The sequence below is a fragment of the Gobius niger genome (assembly GCF_951799975.1).
Source record: "Gobius niger genome assembly, chromosome: 11".
NCBI lineage: Eukaryota > Metazoa > Chordata > Actinopteri > Gobiiformes > Gobiidae > Gobius > Gobius niger.
In genome coordinates, this window is record NC_136862.1 from 20,479,167 (window position 1) to 20,501,638 (window position 22,472).

The window sequence follows — 22,472 nt, forward strand, 5'->3', positions numbered from 1 at the left end:
ACTCCTGTATTGGACAGTTTTATGACTTAGCCTAATACGGCCTGCAATTGAGTATAGGGTAATACGTGACTTCTGGGACACATTTAAAAGCTTTATGGAAGTCTGGCTGAGTAGTAGCAGACATCCCATATTTGAACACTACTGTGTGATGTAAACCATAATTTATAGGGAGTCCTGGGTGTTCTGGGACGAGATGGTGCGAAGAAAAGTCATGATAGAAACACGTGCAGGGCTGTGTGTAGGAGGAGAGGGGTGTGTGATGCTGCTGGGACGTATAGAGCAGACAGTGGGTGGGTGCAAGGACCTGTTGCTATAAAGCCTCCCTCTCCCTCCCCTCTTGTTTGTCTATGTGATTTCAGTGGAGGGCACCCCTGTGTACAAGCCTGTACTGGACTGTGTATCTGTGGACGGGGCAGGATGCAGCTGCTGTTCGGGGCCTCGGTGCTGGTGCTGGGCGCACTCTGCCTTTGGGGAAGTGTGGAGTCTTCAGCCTACGACAAGATAGTGAGCCACAGCCGCATCCGGGCCAGGAGCCATGGGTAAGGGAGTCTAAGATGGAGATGGAGACTTGAAAAAGTGGTATAGAGTTGTAAAGTAAGATTATGTACAGGCTGTATGAGAAGTGAAGTCAAAGGCTTTTGATGTTTGGACATGTATTGGACGGATAATTTAACTGACTGATTCTCTGAATGCAAATGGATAATAAATATGTATTGTCATTTTTAAACATAGAAAAATATAAATTTTCTAAACAAATTGATTATCTGTTTGTTCTGTGATTTTTATACAAATTGAACCGTGCATATTTTTTAAAAAGACCACATTGTATCACCCCAACGCCTGGATAAATGGTGTCAGCCCATCCCACATAATTTCAGAGCTAGATGATATAGAAAAAAGATGATAAACATATGGGCATAAATATTGAATTGCATCATACTGATATTTATTTTTTCAAATGATACTTTTTGTCTTGCTGTGCATTTTACACTCCAGAAATGGTATTAAATAATATTAGAATAATATGGTCAATATTGAAATTCCGTCAATAGTTAAATGTATCAAAAATGTGTGCTTTGATGTGTCCTAACTAGTTACAGCAAGCATCCCCTTAACTCATGACTCCCTCAACTCTCCCTCTTCTTCAAAGCACATCCACCCCGCCCTCACTGCCCTCCGTTTGTCTGCTGTTTCAGGCCCAATATGTGTGCTCTGCAGCAGGTCCTGGGGACAAAGAAGAAGTACTTCAGCACGTGTCGAAACTGGTACAAAGGCTCCATCTGCGGCAAGAAGGCGTAAGTCCCGACAAATCCCACAAATCATGATCTCCGACACCTCTCAGTTTAAATGCCCTATCCAGTTGCATCATTTGACACTTAAATCGGTTCACACGGGTGTCTATAGGTGTTCACAACAGCCCCTCTACTTTTAAACAGGCCTGGACAGGTCCTGCGGTTTTAGGCTATTGTGTTTTTAGTCCGTGATGATGGATGGGATGGACACTTTCCCCCTAGTTTGAAGAATATGGTTTGTGTCCTCTGGGCACTTGTGTATTTGGCTGCAGAAGTTGAGCATTATAGCTTTTATTTGTCTCGTTTGAAACCAGTGGAAATGGATTATTTATGTGCACTGTGAGAGTTTGAGGTCTTTCATTCGGCAGAAGAGTCCATAGAGAATAGGGTTGCTTCTATGTACTCACATTTGGAAAATACAATAGTACATAGTTTGGAGTCCATTCTTACTTCATATATCATTTGTGGTGAAATGTTTTCTGCAACTAGATTATTTTTCCCCTTATATGTGTGCTTCATGTAAAGTTCATTGTCCCACATTGTTGCCTATTACTGTTAGTAGTAACAAACACTTTTTCTTCTGATTGATTTTATTTTTTGGTAGTGCCTGGAAGTTGACAAAGTTCACATTTACTAATTCTTCAGTTGTCATTGTGTGGAGCACATTAAGGTTTGCTGCTTTACAACTCATTAATTGACCGTTTATTGAGCGTTTATTGCTCAATAAAGCCTGCAAGCTATAATAAAAAACACCACCAACTTAATACACACATGCAACTTAATACTTCATGTATTCAAAGGCAAGGCTTGTTTATTTATACCGCGCATTTTGAACACAAGTCAACTCAATGCGCCTAAGTCAAAGAAATCCATCACAATTCAATACAATATTCAGATTACGCTGGAAATCAATGTGCAGGGACGTATTCAAACAAACCTCAGTGTAGCTGGTTGGTGACAGCGTGATGACAGATCCCTTAGCTGTTGTGTGGATGGAGTGTAGGGCTCACATGGAGCACTCTGGTTATCAGATGGAGAGGAGGAGCTAATGAAGTGGTGGCTCACTGTCTTTGAAAGAAATACCCAGACAGAAAATCCACAAAATGTTGACCATCATCATTTTTTGTTAGAGACTAAGTCCACAAATTTGACATCTTATTGTAATTTTGTGGTTTAGATTAAAGTTCCATCATCTGACAGCAAACGCGCATCTGTGTGATTGTGTGACTTTCCAATAGTACCGTGAACAATAATATGTCAGCTTAGATAATATGTGCTGACAAAGATACTGAACTTCACGTCACATATTAACTCAAAACGAATTAAAAAACATCAGCATTTTTATTTCCAGGCCTGTCCTCAGTCGCTGTAATAAACTACAGGCTCTTTAGGATGCTGTGATCATGTAGTGCAACGTGCCTCTTGTCCCTCAGTGTTAGTTCAGCAACACCTGTGGCTCTGCTGTACAAACCTACTGTGATGTGATGAGTGAGAAAAGCAGGTGGACAAAGCTATGTCTAATGTACAGGAATCTGGAAGTTTATAAAGACATTGGTATTTTAGATCCCTTCAGTCACATGTTCTACTGAGTGCCAATAAAAACTCAATGTGCCAATGAAATGTTATATAGGCGCACCTGTTGATAAGAAAGAAACGAAAACAAGCGGCTGAGTGGAGGACTACACTGACTATTGTTTTTTTTATAGAGTTTTACCTTGGACAGTGTCTGAGCTAGGTATTTTATTAAATATAGGTATAAAAGTATGAATAATATACAATAAACAGTACACAAGTACTTTGAAGCAGGCAACCAAACTCACAATTATTATGCAGAATGTAATTTTAATTTAAAAAGAAATCAAAAATAATGTTATTTGTTAAGAAGTACCGTATTTTCCAGACAATAAGTCACACTTTTTTTCATAGTTTGGCTGGAGGACTGGTACTGGTGCGACTTATACTCAGGTGTGACTTATATATAAAAATATATAATTTCACATATTTTTGCCTTCTAGAGGGCACTCTCAGGTTGTGTACCAGTATCTGCTACTCTTGTACCACTGAAGATTTAAAAAATGGCAATCCAGCAGCAGAAAGAAAGTTTGGAGTGGGCGAAAAGCAGTGGTTACTCTTAATGCAATGAAGAAAACAAAATAAGCTAATCGCGAGCTAAAAGCTAGATGGCCACAGCGAGAGGAACAAGTTCGCAAATGAGAGCTTGAACAATGTAAAGCCGTTTACAGTTGTAAACTCCATGCCCAGGTAGTTGCCAAGGCTGGTGCGACTTATACTCCGGAGCGACTTATATGTTTATTTCTTCTTCATTATGCATTTTTTGGCTAGTGCGACTTATACTCCGGAAAATACGGTAAAGCAAAAAAAATGTCAGCCTTGACACTTGCAAGGAACTAATTGTAATAATAAGCTTAATAAATGAGTAAATGATTCTCATATGTTTGACCACCAAATAATGTATAGAAAGGCCGTTTTTCTCTCTCCTCGTCATCTGTTGTAGAGATTGTTGAAGGTCAGTGGAGCGGAGCCAGGCGTCCAGCTGCAGTCTGGACTGTCTATCAGAGATCAGGGCTGAGGGACCACTCAGCGCCAGGCTTCTCTCAGGGCGCGTTCATTAGTGAGATACGCTATGAAGTTATGTGCTTCTGGTGCAGTCAATTCTAACTGTGGAAATGTATAATACATAGTACATATGAATTCATGAACATTCTATGTACTATACAAAAAGGTTTACCTTGTTGACCCACCCCCCCCCCCCCCCCCCCTCCCCCATTCATCTACTGTTCTCTATTAGACCCATCTGCTAAAGCCATTGGCCAACCTGGGGAAAGTGGGTGATCACTGTGCATCACTACCATCTGGCTCTACAGCAATATGGTCAATATGGTACCAAGCAGGAGGATGTGCCTATTGTGCATGTCTCTTACAAACTCTGGAGCTACAGAAAGGCTCTAAGTGTCATTCATTTTCCTTCATTTCCCTAGCCTGGCTAACACCAGACTAAAATCACAAGTGATATTTAGTCTGGGGACCACCAATTCATTTTCTCGTAGGAGAGGTGTGGTTTACGATCGTCCATACTCGTTTATTGGGCGATACGGAAAAAAAAAAAAAAAGTCTCTGCACGTAGCCATGGCCAATCGTATCATCGTATGAGATGACGTATGACGTACCCGCTGTAAACTTTTGAGCTAAATTATTTAGAACAAGGTCTAAAGCTTGATCAAAAAATACCATCGTGTCTGCTGCTGTCACGTTGGATCCGTAAATAAACTTTTTTTTTATTATCCGTAAATAAACTACAAGCTTCCATATATCGAATAGCGCGTCATCGTCTTGCCATCCCTCCTCGCTCTGTGATTGGTTCCCAAATCCACCGGAGATTTCGGCCATGGTCCCCAGGCTGTTGTGCAGTTCGAAATAATTCGAGCGCACACAGCAGCATGGTGTTAGCCAGGTTATCATTTCCCATCACTATAAATAAAAACAGGGTAGCAGTATTCTAGTGGGCATGTTTGTGCTGTTTAGTATGAAATAAATAAAAGGCTACAGTTCAGCTAATTGCCTGTTCTGTGGTAATTGATGCCATGAGATTTTCAGTTTTCATTTACAAAACCCGTCTACTGTTGGAGGGAATATCCAGGTGGAAGCAATTACTTTGAAGGCTGGGGGTGACAGACAGAGAACAGGTGGTGATGCTGAAAACACACGGCTGATTTTCTGCGTATTATAGAGGAAAAACAAATAATTTAAAAATTACCGCCAATGTGTGAAATCTATAATGGTAAAAACATTATATACATTGCATAATAATGGGAAAAAGTGAGGTTTTCCCCCGTGTCATTACTGTACGATTGGGGCCACATCTGTCTGTCTGGCAGCCATGTTGGGGTTTCTCCAGTGGGACTGAGCCCGTGCCTGGCGGTGACCTCATCCTCACTGACAGCCAGCTGCTTAAACACATTCATCCACGCTGTAATACCTCCAAGTGGGAAACTGTTGTGCTATAGGCAAGCAGAAATAGAGCTTATTTTTCTCTATATTCCAAAGAGGTGCTCATTTTTACACCTCAGTGGGATTTTCACTGCATATGATTTCTTTCGAGCTTGAAGATTAACTTTTTTGTTTGCCCTCAGGCCACCTTGGATAATCCTTTTAGGCACTATCAATATCTGAAATGTTCCTTTTTCCCCCACAAAAGATTCAGTGATTCACACAAACAATGTAAGAGGATTAGAGACTAAACATATGATTAATTTCAGGGAGTTAAGGACTAACTGACAGCGGCTGCAAGCACGAAGGGAGTGATCCATCATTTACTATTACTTCTCGGACAGGCGTTATTTGCTTTGGCCTTAACTGATGTAAATAGCTCAAAGTTCATGTATAAATACTTTTTCCACGAGCAAACACAAAGCCTCAAGACTCACAGCAGTAAGTCTAATGAGGACTAAGCAAAACCTCGGGGTGAAACCTGCCAAGTAATTTCAGTAAAACCCCAATTAAACCGGATCCAGATCCGAGCTCTCTGGTGGATTACTGTGATACTGGAATATGTGCGCTCACAGTGGGACAAATCCCAAAAGTGGCTTTGAACACAATGATCGACTTGAACGGATAATTTATTGCTTTATTAGGCCGCGCTTTTTATGAAGTTCTGACTTGTGTCTGCAGGCACTTCATTCTGTCGTCTGTAACATGACTATAAAGTGAGGTTTCATTTCCCATATAGGTTAACAGCAGTCCTTACGTGAACTCCCTGTATGGGTATTGGACTGATTTGACAAATGTTCTCGCTGTTTTTATTGGCTGTATGTTCATGCTTGGGGATATTTTCATTTGTGATATCAGTGGAATCGCATCTAATCTGTTAAAAACTTTATCTTTGTAAATTTTGTAACTTTTGTTTCTGTAGCTGCATAGCTGGATTTGTTGGACCACACAAGAAGAGACGTCTTGATGTCGTATGTTGGGGATCAGCCTAAAGTTTTATCAGTCACACTTCACCACATTCTATTAAAATATGCTCTTCTTGGCTTTGTCAGTGCTCTCATCCACTTCTTCAAACTTGATTTTTTTGTCTATGTGCGCACATCATGGAAAAACATTTGGTTACAGTGCTTTTTGTTGATTTGTTTCAGTACAATAAAATGAAAAACAAAAAATACATTGTGTTTCTTTTGTTTTGTATGTATGTTTTTGAGTTGAGTATTTTGCTTCCTTATTAGTTGAATGTAGGCGTCTTCACTCTGCTGATTTGTTGACTATAAAAACCCAAGCTGCTTGTTAAAAGCAAAACATTCTTGGCCTAACCTTACATATTTACACTCTGCTCAAGATTTTTTCATATTATCCTTTTGGGAGCTCTTCCTCTTTCTCTCTGGGTTTCTGTGGCAGTGTGAACTTTCATGGCATTACCTCATTTGCCTTTTTTTCATTTATTAGGCCAGTGAAGTTTTGTTTTTGCCCAATTATGGCTTAGGGCAACATTTCTTTTTCCCTTGACTGACTGTACTTCATACAGTCTCTCATCGCTGAACACTCAGCCATCACTCCCCATTAGTGCCTTTATTTTCCTAACCTGTTTCACATTTACAGTGCACATGATAGTCATGTGTGTTGTTTTTCTTCACAGGATGGTTGTGTATGAGTGCTGTCCCGGATACATGCAACTGGAGGGCAACAAGGGCTGTCCTGCAGGTGGGATATGCACACGATACCCTCTGTTTCCCAGCTGTTCTCAAACTGTGGGAAATGGACTAGTTTTAGACTTTATTTTCATAGCTTTGGTTCTGGTTTAGATATTGTTTTCTCTTTGTTCAGATATGACTTTGTTTGGGTTTAGTCCTGGACTTACTTCCACATTGTACTGGGTATAAACGCCAGATATTTCAAATGACTGCTGTTTGCAATTGAACACTTGAGAACCCTTCTGTATTCTGTTTAGACATCATACATACAAACAAACATTTTATCCATTTATTTCTCTTTTAGTGGCTCCAATCGACCACGTCTATGGCACACTGGGTCTTGTGAAAGCGACGACGACACAGAGGTACGCGGATATGTCCAAAGTGAGAGAGGAGCTGGAGGGAAAAGGCTCTTACACTTTATTTGCGCCGAGCAACGACGCCTGGAATGAGCTGGATTCTGTGAGTCGACCAGACGCACTTGTTGATTCTCATTGTTTCTGTGTTATTGTTTCCCGCTGGTGCACACTGTCATTGAGTCCTCGGGCAAGACACTTCAGCCACCTTGCAGCCAGTATAAAATGTAAAAAATAAGCTGTTTTTTTCAGGCTAAAAGGTCTGCATTGGAGGGAAATGTGAACATCGAGTTGTATAACGCTCTGCACTATCACATGGTCAATCGCCGACTACTGACCAAAGACCTGAAGGACGGGCTCACAGTCAAATCCATGTACACTGACCTGGGGCTCCTCATCAATCACTATCCAAATGGGGTAAATACAATGATTACAAATGAAGTTGAGCCATAACTCATTGTCATTTCCCTGTTTACCCCTGAGCTGTAAAGAAAATACCTAAAATTGTTGCAAAGCTTGATTGAAGATTTGATATTCTCACCTTACTGACTGTCCGCGTGTTGAATGCGTGTCTAGGTTGTGACAGTGAACTGTGCCAGGATCATCCACGGAAACCAGGTGTCCACAAACGGAGTGGTTCACGTGATCGACCGGGTGATCACAGCCATCAGCAGCACCATCAAAGGCGTCCTGGAGGAGACCGATGAGCTCTCCTCTTTCAATGTATGTTGTCTGTTTTATACAGTATGTATATGGACCAAGGACTGGGGCAAGTTGTCAATCTACACTATTGATTTCATTTTTTATAAGCAAACCAAATATCTATAGCTTCAACCATATTTGGTTTCTGACAATTGATGAGAGAGGCCTTTTAAAACAGAAGAAGAAGAACGCTTTCCGCTTCAGTGCCATCTACAGCAGCCATTATCCTCCAGACCGGGTTACTGCTACAGAATTGGCTTAAGTCCTGGTAATTAAAAGGCCCTGATGTTTATTGAGATTGACCGTTGCTTTGTGATTTCAGTTACATTTTAATTGCACTGCCCTGTATGGACCGAGTCATCTCTGGACATGCTTTCTTAGTTCACTGTCGGTCAACTGTTTTCAGTGTTGTGTTTGTATTAGTTGTTAGATAGATTAGAATTCATTTAATTAGCTTAGCATTATCTCCATGCGTTTTTTAATTAAAAGTCAACCAAAATAATTTGTATCTTTCCTCTAAGGCTGCGGCTTTGGCGTCTGGTGTAATAGAAAAGCTGCAGCAACCAGGTCATTTCACTCTGTTTGCTCCAACCAATGAGGCTTTTGACAAACTGCCCTCGGGATACCTCGAGCGCATAATGGAGGACAAGGACATTATAAAAGGTGAGGGAAGCTGATTTAGTTACGTAAACATCTCAGTACAACTGCAAATAACTCAGCGTCTTCTTGAATTATTTCAATGGGAGCCATTCCAGGTTATATTATAGTGCCATAAATATTTAGCTGGTTGTTCCCGGGCAGCTGTGATAGAAACTCACCTTCCTCAGTGTGTCACTGTATTGTGCAGTGAATGAACAGGCTAATGGCAGCACAGTTTCCTGTTTCTTGTTCCTCTGTTATCTATGCTCACACAGTTTTGTTTAACTTCAGACTACACTTTTAAATACTAACGTCCGCATAGAGAAAACAATAATGGTAACACTGCTTATTGTTTGTGATTAAGTTCATTCAGTTCTTCGCCAGTGACAAAAGGTAGTCGACATAGAGTTTTCTTTGTGCAGAGTAAGTGGCTTCCTTTGGGAAAACAATAAAGTTCAAGATCAATTCTCAGGCTCTTGCGCCCGCACTCTGTCAGAACGTAATCCAAAAGAAAGAAGGCTGCTCTGTTTGTCCAAGAACATTTCTGAGCCCGAGCCGTGGTCCGCCGTGCCACTGATTACATTTGAATTTCATGTCCGTTTGTGTGAATTTAAAACCATGAGGCAAAGGTTATTTTGTGCCAGATTTGCTTTTTGTTTAACAGTTGGACCCCGTCATAGTTGTAATCTCCAGTTGAATCACTGACAGAAGTGACTTAAAGCTTTTCAAAAGACCTTTGTGTTTGGAACCATCTCACTCGGTCAAAATGTGTAATTTGATCTCCTTTGAGAAAAATCTTAAACAGAACAATCACCATTGTGTCGTGTATATATGTAATATCGAGAAGTCTAAAAAAAAAAGTAACAGCATTTTGAACAGGTCATTTGATTTTACAATGAATGAATATAAAGTGTGTTACTGTTCGTATTCATTGTTTTGTAAAATACACCATTTTAAAATATCAGTTCTAATCAGAGAAATGTGTCAAACTGGGAAAGCTGTAAAGTCCCAGTTCATCTTAAACCGACACTGCGGGCCATTACAGATTATATGTGGCAACATCATAACTTAACTGCTGTAACTGCCCTGCCCTAATACTCACACTGACACTGACTGGGCTATTTTTTGCTAAATGAAGCATTTGGAGGCTGACGTAAGATTTAAAATTCAGTTTGGCACAAAAGCAACACCTTAATAAAGACAAACTCGTCCGGTCTGAGAAAAAGCAAGGAAGTCAGAGTAAAAACAATGAAATGACATCAATAATGGTCTTAGGGTGACAAAACATGACCTAATCCCTGTTTTTCTTCTAAAAAAGAGAAATCGTTTCAAGTCTTTCCAACACTAAACAAACCCAGAAACAGGTCATTTCTTAAACCGTGTTACAAAAAAAAAAAAAACATACATTTTCTTTAATCTTCCAGCTCTTGTGAACTACCACCTGTTGAACAGCGTGCAGTGCTCTGAGGCGATCATGTCAGGAACGACGTATGAAACCGCTGAGGGGGCGAGCATCCAGATCGGCTGTGACGGAGACAGTCTGACCGTCAACGGCATCAAGATGGTCCTGAAGAAAGACATAGTCGCCACCAACGGAGTCATCCACCTCATAGACCAGGTGCTCGTCCCAAACTCAGGTAAGCTGTCTTCCAGATTTACTTCATGATAATGTTAAGGAAGGCTATTTGAATGTATTGTATGATCACCAGCCAAAGAGGTTATGGAGCTGACAGGGGAGTCTCAAAGCACGTTCACTGATATGGTTTCTGAGCTGGGACTTGCTGCTGCTTTGGGCCCAAAAGCACAATACACATTACTGGCTCCAATGAACTCTGCCTTTACAAGTAAGTCATAGATATATACTTATTTTTTTTACTTATTTAAACCTTGTAAATGTAATGTTCATAGTTTGACTTACTATTGACACAACACTGGGTTATTACTGTAATAATACTGTAATGACCATCTACTGTTTATGAGTTGGGTTTCTAAAGGAGATACAAAATTGAGTGTCCAATTCTTTAAAGATGTACCGGTAATTTAACAACATGATTTGACTCAAACAAATCTGAATAAATATGTTGATTATCAGGGGAGGTGATGACCACAGACCAGAGTTTGCTGAGGCTGATCTTAGAGAATCACATCCTGAAGCTGAAGGTGACACTGGGTGAACTTTACAATGGACAGACCCTGGAGACGATGGCAGGAAAACTCATCCGGGTCTTCATCTATCGCACAGTGAGTTTTTTCAGCTGCCAGTTCACATGAATTATCGCATTTTGAGGGACTATTTTCTAGCAGATCACTCCGCCGCTGCGTAGCTTACAACCAGGAAGCTGATGCTGCTCAAATATAAGTTGTTTTAAATGCAAAATGCTTATAATTATTCTATCAACACATTTATATCGGTAGTCTGGTGTTATAAGTGATTTGCCTCAGGTGAACTGTGCTTGGGTCAGACTGTTTTTAATGCAGGCTACTAGTTACCATAGACCTGCACTAGCCTAGCACTAGCCACCACTAAACTCTTCAACTATAAGGACTACATGAAAATATATATACATATATATCTCCAGCAACAACACTCTGGATATCGAAACCGATATGGTACGGTACTTTGGCCCAAAGTAACACCTTTTCGAGTGACAGTGCAGGATTTTAGTGGCAGTTGTGGTGATTTGGTCTGGGCTCATTCTACATATTAGGACATTGCTGGTGCATGTGGGGGGTGGAACATACATCATTGTACCATTTTTCAATTCAATGATTTCTTATGAATAATACTGAGGCATATTCCAAAGTGTTACCAGAGAAACAATGATACAAATGCAAAGAAAGAAACTTTCCTCAAAACTGAACCCAAAACTCAGCTTCTTCCCAACTGTTAACACAGCGTTGTTCACTGTAAACAGACATAATAAAGCAGTTAATTAGTTCAACACAGAGAAGGTTGACTCTTTTTTGATGAGAATCAGCTGCCTCTTCCCTGTGGCAACTCCATATGTTTATCTCTATTGATTGCAATCAGAAAAGAAAAAAAAAACGGGCTGAATGACAGACCTCATCGCTACAAATAAATATTTACCAGATTTTCACCAGTGTTTAACTAACTCAAGCCTGTCTTTCTGTTTTCAGGCTGTGTGTTTAGAAAATGCCTGTATGGTTCATGGCAGTAAAGAGGGAAGCAACGGAGCCCTGCATCTGATGAGATCCGTTATAAATGTCCCGGACAAAAGCATCTATGAGATTTTGATCAGTGATGGACGTTTCAGGTAGCTTCTCACCGACATGCCAATGAGAATAATCTAATCCAGCTTTTCGGGAACTTTTTACATCAAGTAACATCCCAGAAAAGGTTAGCGCCCATTACTATCTATTATACTGTTCGAATGATGAATAAGTCCAAATAGTACCACTACCCCAGTTGCCATGAGGGGAGAGTGAATACAAACAGATCCCAGAGAAGTAACAGAAGCAGCAGCTTTCTGATTTATTGGACCACACAGATCCGCCATGAGTACAGCACATTTTGTTGCACTGGCAGCAATTTTCCTGAAATTAAATTAAATTGAAGTAAATATTTTAACTTCTCACATTGTCTTAATAAAGTGACATGAAATGAACCCACACTAAACACAGACGACATTATTTTGTCAGGATCTTCTTGAACCTGATGGAGATCGCAGGGCTGACGGAGTTGCTGCGACAAGAGGGCTCCTACACCATCTTTGCCCCGACGGACGATGCATTCAAGGAGCTCTCCGAAGAGGACCTGGTTCTGCTGAAAAGTAAGTTACTGCATTAAAGAAAACCATTTATAAATGACATGGTGTCTGTGTTTCAACAGGTGATGTCAATGCGTTGAGGACCATTTTGTTGTACCACTTCAGTAATGGAGTTTTCATCAACGGGGGACTTGAAGGCGGCGTCACCAATCTGCTCAGGACTCTGCAAGGAAACAACCTCCAAGTCATGTCTGTACGTACAAACTTGTATGATGCAAAGGAGGTAAAAAATACCCCAGAGCTTAGTCAGATACGGTGGAAAACATCACATTATAGGCTGTCAGAAATGAGTGTGTTTCTAATATTGGTGTGTGAAGAATATTGACTTCTTTCCATTTCTTTTCTAGGTAAATAACTCTATCCACGTCAACTCTGTGGACGTCCCTGACAGCGATCTGATGGCCACGAATGGTGTTGTGCATGTGGTGAAAAATGTCCTGTATCCCGGCGGTAAGTACAGCTCGGACTTGGCATTGTGTCTCTCATATGGAGTGCATTATGTTCGGTCCTCGTCATGACTATATATAATGAAGTATGTTATTGGCAGACCTCCCAGTGGGCCGCCAGGACCTCCTGGTTCTGCTGAAGAAGCTGATCAAGTACATTCAGATAAAGGTACAACCGGCATGTGTGTTTCAAAGCGTTTAGTTTTATATCCGTGTCATAAAAGTGATTTCTGTCTTGTTTCAATAGTTCCAAGCTGGATTTTCATACACAGAGATCCCACTGACTTTCATCAGTAAGAGATTTCAATGAATGCGTATGAGCAATAATTTGTTAATACATTATTCTTGTGTTTTCTGTCATGTTTCAGAGAGGACCATCACAACCACACGCTATATTGAAACAGGTAAAAAAAATATGTGATTCACTTAGAAAATGCAAGCAAATCACTGAAATATCAGGCCAATATTTGAAAGTCTACGGAGAATTCAGCCGACTCTTGCAAATGAACCATTCAAACAATTCGTCTGTCTTTAAAAAAAAAAAAAATTGTCTTCAAACCATTGACAAACTCATGACCATTGGCTAGTGTGCCTGATCACAGTACTGCATGATCACAGTACTGCATGATCACAGTACTGCATGATCACAGTACTGCATGATCACAGTACTGCATGATCACAGTACTCCATGATCACAGTACTGCATGATCACCGTACCGCGTGATCACAGTACTGGGTGATCACAGTACTCCATGATCACAGTACTGCATGATCACAGTACTGTATGATCACAGTACCGCGTGATCACAGTACTCCATGATCACCGTACTGCGTGATCACAATAGTGCGCTCACAATACTACGCTCACAGTACTGCATGATCACAGTACTGCGCTCTCATAGTCCTGCATGCTCACAATAGTGCGCTCACAATACTACGCTCACAGTACTTCATTCTCACAGTACTGCCAAAGGTTAACTGACGCATCATTGAAAAGGGCCTTTTGGTCTTGAAGCTCCGGCATCTCCCCTTGGCTTCTCTGGGGAAGTATATTGTATGTCCTTCTGATTGTAACTGTTTTTGGTAATTTGACATTTACTCTGATCCAAGATCCCAGAGCAGACTTAAGTTCTTGGACTCTGGCTGAGCTTTTCTTTTGGAATCCGTCCACGGAGGCTCTACAGAGACAGGAACACCTTTTGTATCAACTGACATAGGAAAGACACACTTCACTTGCTCACACTTGATTAGTCTGTTATGCTGATTATATAGTTGAAACAGGAACATCCAAGATTTAATTTGGTCCAATTATTTCTTCTTTAAGGTTCCTCTCAGCCACTGAATTTACTTACCAAAGCCTAAACTAATTTGTCATATAATTAAAAATAAATAAAACCTCTTATTACTGGATTACATTGTATTGAATTACAGTACAGGGGCACAGTGTGAAGAATATTTTTTATCCTTTTACTTCACAATTCTTGAAGGCCTCGCATGGGTCTGGCTCTCATTATTGGACAAGGCCAAGTTTCAGTAAAACTCAAGCCAAAGATTAAATAGTCTCTGATGTAAGCACACACATATGCAAGTCTTCAGCCATTGTTGCTCAACTGCATAAAAAATATGAATGTGATTTTTGCCATACGGCTCATCATCAGAATCAGTTATCAATGCTTTTTAGCTCTTGTAGGAAGGAGTTTTAATGAAATTATTGTAATTGCCAAAGTAATACAGCCAGAATGGGTTTATTCTTTGTGCCTGCGACAAGCCTGTAAAGGAAAGGGATATGTAGGGAGGAAGGGCATAAAAGCTTTTCAAAAAACATTCATAGGAGATAGATTACTGACCATAAAGACACTAATACTTTCACTTACACATATTTTTTAAGTTGTTATTTGGCTCATTAGTTGAAAGCTTTAAAGAACATAAAGACTACTTCAAGTTTCAGCAAGAGCTCGATGATTCAAAGGGTGTGACCACAATGAGATCACTTCATTAAGAGTCAGATAAATTAAACATGACCCAGGACAAAAGTTTCAATCCTTTTTTGCTTCCCATACCCTCTGCATCCGTTTAGATTTACTTGCTCATTCTTACAGTATTTAGTTTGCGTGCCTTTGCCAGATATTGGTACAGGACGTATTGCAGATGCCAGATAACTAATGCGTGAGTCGAGCGGAGCCGTCACGCAGCTCCACAAAAATGTATGAGATAACAATATGTCTTTCTTCCCCGCAGTGCCCGATATGACCAAGGTGATCAGGGTCATTGAAGGAGAGCCCTCGATCACTACGGTCACCAGGGTCATCGAGGGCGAGCCGACCATCACCACCGTAACACGGGTGATCGAGACAGAGCCGGTCTTCACTGAGGTCCGGGTGGAGGCTGAACCCATCAAAGTCACTCGGGTGATAGAAGAAAAGCCCACGATCAAGGTCACAAGAGTCATAGAGGGTAGGTTTGTTGACATATTCATTGGTTTTAGGTGATAAAAAGAAACCCATATATATACAGAATTTAAATTAAAAAAAGAATCGGCAATTTGCAAGAAATTTAAATTTTGTTTATCCCATACCCCTGTGTGCGTAATGGCCAGGGTTGGGGGGTTCCTGACACATAGTGGATAAGGCTGTTCTTCAGTCAGCAGGACTATACCACACAGTGATGCAATGTATAGGCTAGAGATTGGATTATTATCATACTGCATTATATTCCCAGTTTCTGTATTGATAAACTGATGGTGATTTTGTGTAAAATGTAAACTTTGGTGTTTAAAACAAACTTAAGTATTCTGAGGATTATTTTGAGATATATTTACCAGTACTGACCAGGCAGGGAAAGAGTTATTACAGTTTATTATCATTTTCAAATGTGATTTATAATAACAATATTGTTTTGTTGCTGTTGCAGGTGATCTTGCTATTTCAGGTGAGGGATTCAAACCTTTGATTCACTTTAATTATATTACCCTGCTCAGTCAAGAGACACAGCAAAAACATGCTTACTTTTTTTCTTCCTTTTCAAGGGGATGTTAAGAAGACTCTTACAGGTGAGTTTCATCTTCTACAAGACACAACAGGCAAAGAAAATACTTTGATTGTGATTTATAAGAATTGATTTTGAATCAACAAGTCTTTGCATTTTTGGTAGAAAGTTATTTCCATATAATTGCTATGATTACAATCTACCTTTTGTTTTTGTAGAGGAGATCCAGAAGACTATTTCAGGTGAGTTCAAGTTCATCTTTTTCACTACAATAAGCTGACAATGGCTGACTCGCGTTCCTCAACAGTACTAAAGATGCTTGTATTACATGTGGAGAAAGAAAAATGGAACAAATAATGTATTAGGCAGTGCTGTTGGATGGTGATGTTTGATCGTAAGTAGTAATACAGGTGCTCGTCATATAATTAGAAATCATGAAAAAGTGCGTTTATTTCTGTTATTCAACTTAAAATGTGAAACTAATATATGATATAGACTCGTTACATGCGAAGTGACTTTATCATTATTTTGATGATTATGGCTTACAGTCCATTTTTAAGATATTCTAATTTTCTGAGATTTTTAATTTGGATTTTTTACGAGCTGAATCATAATAATCAAAATAATTATTATATAACAAATAAAGGCTTGACATGTCACTTTGCATGTAATGAGTCTGTCATATTAGTTTCACAGTTTAAGTTGAATTACAGAAGTAAATGCAATTTTTCATGATATTCTGATTATATGACGAGCGCCTGTATACAGGACTTATAACTGTGTAACAACAACTTACTTTTTGCTTTACAGAGGAGATCGAAAAGTTTGAAAAGACCCTTTTGGGTCAGTTTAAACCTTTGTAATACTTAGTGACAATGCTTAGTTTATATCTTACTTCTACGGATATTTTGTGTTAACACATTTTACATTAAATCACACAGAGCCCAGTCGTACTAAAGTGGTGGAGGAGGGCGAGCCCGGAGTCACCAAAGTCACCAGAGTTATTGGCGTACAACCAACAATTACCAAAGTTACAAGAGTGATTGAGGGTGAGCCATTTTTACATACATCCATGTTTTCTAAAAGCTACTTTTCCATATGTTTGATTTATTGCCCTTTTCTGTCGTGCAGGTGTAGGTGTCGATGCACAGAGCATTTCAGGTCAGTCTTGTAATGTACTGTAAATGTAGTTTACTTGGTGCTGATCTAACTCAATTGCCTGAAACAACCTCATGTTCAGCCTTTTCATTGGGTTTGCATTACATCTTCAGACATATGGTTTTCTTTGGTGCATCCTGCCAGTTGCTACCATTGGAGTCCAGCCAACAAATGAGTAACAAGGACTGTAGGTTAATGACTTTATGGGAAAATATTAGTAGCATTGTATCTGCGTTTATATCTGTGTGCATAGTATCTAAACATTGCCAGTGCAGTAGCATGTGGCAAGAATTACATCACATAAGTTTTGTTATTACTTTGTTGCACAACCATAGAAGCCCATCCGTTGGCCGCTGACGAAAACAAGGCCTGGTGCGTGTGAAATATTCGGGTCCATTGTGCTGGTCCCCCTCTGGTGCAGTGTGGGGGAGGACCACAAATCACCCCTGAGATCAAGACCTCATGCTGGACTGGAAGTGTTTTACTGAGACATGCTACGCTACGCTCTCTAAAAACTACCACATTTTGCGGACCTGTTTTTGGCATCGATCCACTAAACATATACAAAGCTTGGAGCATTTTATTGTGTTTGCCTGAGGATCCATAACAAGGGTGTTAAATGCACATGTTGTTATATGTTATTCTACTGGCAATGGAGCACCAAGAGCCGTATGTTGGTCCATATCATACCACATCCATCTAATGCGAATGCTCTTTCCCTTGAGTTGTGGTCGACTTCATGTTCCATGCTGGGGAGCTCATCTCTGACTGTCTGGTTAAGGAGCAGGTGGACTTACCCTTTTCACTCTGGGGCATGCTGTCTAACATTCATACAGTGGGTTCAGGAAGTGTTCACACCCTTCTGTTTATTCCTTTGGGGTTACGCTGCAGTCTGATATTGAAAATGTTCAAAAACAACAACAAAAATATTTTAAAGCAGTACTAAGTAACTCATGCCCTTAGAGGCCATAAGCGCCACTGCAGGTGTTTTTTTTTCCTCATTAATTGTCCGTGAGAGTAAATACTACGCTGACAGAAAAGACAAAGGGAGAGAGATAGGTGAAAGACCCCCCCCAATCGTCCCATTAACACTTGTATTACCCCAGAGGGCTACAAAAGGATTTATTAAGGTAAACAAATTACTTAGTTCTGCTTTAAAAAGTAATATCCTTATCCTCTTGGCAAGTGAAGTCATCACTCTAGTTCCGACGCCCAATGGAACTTAAGTCCTGTTCGCTATAATAGGATTTTGCTGATTTTAACCTGCCTTACAGCCCTGTGCAAGGCTCTTTTTAAACATCTGATTGCACATAAATATTACATTTGCTCTGGACCTTCTTTAGTAGCGTTTTTTTTCTTTATTTTTTTTTTTACCTTTACATTTTTTGTAATAAACCCATTTGTGGGAGTTAAAGTTTTTGTGGGAGCTGTGATTCATACAAGGCTCTTTGTCCCTTGTACATTTGTTGACTAAATGACAGGTGCTAAGTGAGCTCACGGAGGATCTTAAACAAATCAACAATCAAAAACTTACTTGGTGTCTTGAGCGTCAGACAAAGGCATTCAGAGTAAGTGGCGCTTGCCAGTGTTTTAACCTCCAAGAATGTCATGTGAAAGCAGTTTATAAAGAGACTGCAGCTTTCAGTAGTTTTCTGTCATGGGTAGTAATAAACAGACCTTTTTATGAATGAATGTTCAACAACAGCTTTGATTGAAAGCAACGGAATGGGTCTGCACTTTCCCTTAGGCTCTGAAAAATCATGTCAACAAGATGAAAGTTTTTCCCTTGATATTTTTTCCCCTTCATTTCAATTTGAAAATTGATTTTGATTTACTCGGTTTAGTCTTTCCCACAATATAAAAGTTTTTTTGGTGATTTAGTTCAAGACTGCCTGAATTGACATAGATGTGAAAGAGGTCTGGAAGCTTTCTGAACCCACTGTCCAGTCCATCCGATATGCATCTACTTGATCCATCTCTGTGAGTCTTGCACATGGTTGCTTGGCGGTGGCGGAGGAGGTGTGTGTGTACCTGTGAGTCTGCCCTTGCACAGTCGATATTGAGTCAAGTTTGAACACCCTTCTCCGCTGCCCGCCAGAGCCAGGAGGACACGGACCCGGCCTCGTCATCGAGCCCTTTATCATTGAGGGTATGGTTTTTTAACATTTTGGGGATTTCAGCTGTAAGTCTTTAAAATTCCACAATTCTGTTTGTAGCAGAAGAGAATGAGCGTTGGTGGCTATTGGTGATTGGTAAATAAAAGGGCAAATAAGTCATAAATGATCTGGTCACTCTTGTAAAATAGTCACAGGGGATCTAAAATGGTGTACTTTTTGGAATGGTGCCTGGAGAAATATTGGATAGCTTCAGAAACGGCAAGAACAAGCCACTGCACATTAGGAATCAACATATTAATTCATTAACTATATTAGTTTGATTTTGAAATGTTGTTTTTCAAGGCACCCTGACCCCATTCATGCAGTATCTAACGGAAGCGTTTGATTTCTAGGACCAGACTTCTCCAAGATTACTACAATCCATGGTAACCCAGATTTGATCGAGGCGGAGTCAGAGCGAATTACCAAAATCATTAAAGGTCTGTATTGTATGAGCGCAGAGGGTCAGATGAGTCCAATGAAAACCTTTCCTGACTACTTTAAACTGCATTTACAGATGGAGGGAAATTCGCTTCTGCCAGAAGAGCCCAGGGTAAGTAGCAGCTGTCCATTAACACCATTTAATGACCATAGTAAGACACCAAGCCAAAAAACACAGTTTTCTTGGTATTTTGTGCTGTCAGATACAACCCACATACATGTCTATTCCTGAAAAATAATCTGAATTTTTCTTATGTCTGCTAGAGAATTACACTTAATTTCCTTTTTTTCTTCAGTGGCCCTCAATTCCATGGAAACTTACTCTGTAATATATTTCCTGCTTGCGTGACCAAATAAGTAATGCCATTGCAGTAAGTTAATAGTAGTATTAGTAACAAAAACTACACGGGAATCAGTCTCATAGCCAAAGCCTGGTTACTGCATATTTAGTTTCTCTTCCTCTCACAAACACATCCCTCCATATGAAAGTTCATATTCCTTCCCCAGGCTTTTTCTGATTGTGTTCAAATTATATTTTTAAGCTTGGTTTCATTTTTGCAGTGGGATAGAAACTACTGAACTGCTACAACCAAGTCCTATTTTTTTCATAACACACACACTGTTATTAGTTTAGACTAATATTCAGTATCTTTGATGGGCATCGCCTATATCCACCTCCGACTTTTTTGATTTTCGTGTATGTTGCCTTATTCTTCACACTGAATAAGGCACATTTGCTTTCTTCTCCTCGCGTAAACGTATGTTTTCTCACAGTCGCAGCGCGGAGAAGAGCGAGGCTGGCTCGGCGTCACCACAAACCGAGGGAGTGAATCAAACCTTGACCAAACAGAGACTGAGCTCGTCTGCAGTGCTCCCGGCTGAGCACTCACACCAATTACAAGTCTATTCAGCTTATTGCCTTCTCACACCAGGACTGTTTACTACCCCACCTGGACCTTCTGTATTGGATGCAGAGGGCTTCAGGAGAAAGAGGTCATGTTGGGAATTGGCTTTACCACTAAAGACTGCTCTTGTGCTTGTTTTCTAATGCTGCGTATTGTGTGTAATTCGAGCATGCTTTGTGTGGTGCTTTTGCAGTTGTGCATCGTGAAACAGAGTTGAGTGACTTTTTGCTTCTTATATGTCTTTCACCAGTGTTGAATGTAAGCTTTAATTTTGTATGACATTGTACGTCTAAGCTTTAATAATGTTTTTATGCTGTTTTTTACTTCAAATGTGGGCAATAAAACTGTAAATTAGTTGATGTACAGTCATCTTTTTTTTTCTTTGAAATTGACTGATTTGTTTTAGAGAAAAAACGTGAGTAATTTCAAATCGAGGAAAACTACAGAGAGCATTAAATGCATTTCAGTAGCTGGAAGCATAACCGTCCTAAACCTTTAACTAACGGAGGTATTTTTGCATGAATATATTAAAATAAATCAATAAATTTAAAATCATTTATCATTTAATCAGCATTCAACTTTGCTCATAGTCTAGTGTGAGATTAGCGTGTACCTGCTGACTGTTGCAACACGGATGAAGTCGAGTTTGAACTGGGCTGATGGCCTCGTGTCAGTGAGTGCAGATAAGAACAAAGTGAGAGGAGGTTGTAAAAGTTTCTTTATGATGTGACCTGACGTCACTACAGAAACACAATAGCATTTGGCAAACTTTGCTGTACATTAGACGACAGCATTTTGCAGCGAGTGCACTGTGAAAAGTAACTGTGAATGCTACTTTTTTATTTCTATGTATTCTTTAATGAGCTATAATACAGATACAAATACAAAATACAAAAGATACAAATGACAAATGTATTATTTTACATAAGATCAGTTTGAGTTTTAAATACACGTTTTATGTATACATTTTATGAATCTCCCCATTTGGTATGTATTTATATTTTTCAAAAAAAGTTAGGATTAACCAAGCCCTAATGCACACACAAAGTGAATACATAAGCCACTAATATATAAGTGGCACTGATAAAACAAGATCAATTCAGTATAAAACTACTACATCACTACAATGACTATGTCAAAGTCAAGGTGAAGCAACGTGTGACGTGAGTACATGCCATTATAAATACTATGCGCAATGTATAGTCTGTATCCACAAACGGGTGTAATCAACTCAAATCAATACTTTATGGACCAGTTTGTTCAGCAATTTATGCTTAAATTCAACATTGTGTGTACCCCGAAAATTGACTGAACCCAAAGGTTTTAACTGCAAGATACTGAGCCAGTTCTATGTTTACAATGTATATATTTCATTTGTAAACTTTGATAAAACAACAGATTTAAGAAGCACAGACCCCATAGAGGGAGGGATGTGTGACCGGTTGTGGTACATGCTTTGATAACTTTTCCCCACAGTCTTTAGGAAGAAGAGGTTATAAGATTCTGAGGTGCAATGGGGTCACATTGGTGTGGTGATGATGCAGAGAAGGCATTCAGACAGCTGAGCAGTGTTGGCTGTAAAGAACTGATGGTGAGAAAGAGAACGATTTCAGACATGAGGGTGTGTGAAGTGGCAGTGACCCAACACATGGACTGTCAGAGTGTTTGCACTAATTCTTGCTCATGGGAATATGAGCTTCTTTTGTAATTGTAATTGATTGGGATGAACATGGTGCACTTTGTGCATATATATATCCACATTATAGAAAAATAGGATGCCTGGTCCGGACAATATCTGTGTGTGAATAGGAAAATTGAATTGGAGAAAATGTGAGACCACTTCATGGAAAATTCTGGTGCCTTTTCACACTGATGAGACACACTTTGGACAATGTTACA

The 22,472-nt window shown here is 39.8% G+C and overlaps 1 protein-coding gene and 1 long non-coding RNA gene across 2 annotated transcripts; both read left to right on the forward strand.

Moving 5' to 3' along the window:
• LOC306970870 (periostin-like) lies at nt 1-17,898 on the forward strand. The gene is made up of 23 exons (XM_079566918.1): nt 1-539; nt 1,197-1,295; nt 6,943-7,007; nt 7,302-7,459; nt 7,606-7,770; nt 7,930-8,076; nt 8,577-8,718; nt 10,119-10,331; nt 10,404-10,538; nt 10,787-10,935; nt 11,833-11,969; nt 12,355-12,485; nt 12,545-12,675; nt 12,830-12,932; nt 13,030-13,097; nt 13,176-13,221; nt 13,297-13,332; nt 15,167-15,406; nt 15,954-15,977; nt 16,132-16,155; nt 16,724-16,756; nt 16,855-16,962; nt 17,045-17,898. The coding sequence occupies exons 1-23, from the start codon at nt 418-420 to the stop codon at nt 17,095-17,097; spliced, it is 2,529 nt and encodes an 842-aa protein (XP_079423044.1). The 5' UTR covers nt 1-417; the 3' UTR covers nt 17,098-17,898.
• A 1,332-nt stretch (nt 17,899-19,230) lies between these two features.
• Nucleotides 19,231-20,467, forward strand: LOC306970871. Its single transcript, XR_013793422.1, has 3 exons — nt 19,231-19,667; nt 19,745-19,780; nt 20,443-20,467. It is a non-coding gene; the product is annotated as an uncharacterized lncRNA (long non-coding RNA).
• The last annotated feature ends 2,005 nt before the right edge of the window (nt 20,468-22,472 follow it).

Coding starts and splice junctions, on each gene's coding strand:
- LOC306970870 (XM_079566918.1), top strand. CDS start 418: ATGCAGCTGCTGTTCGGGGCCTCGGTGCTGGTGCTGGGCGCACTCTGC. Junction 7,460..7,605: donor CCTGGAATGAGCTGGATTCT/GTGAGTCGACCA, acceptor TGTTTTTTTCAG/GCTAAAAGGTCTGCATTGGA. Junction 8,719..10,118: donor GGACAAGGACATTATAAAAG/GTGAGGGAAGCT, acceptor TTAATCTTCCAG/CTCTTGTGAACTACCACCTG.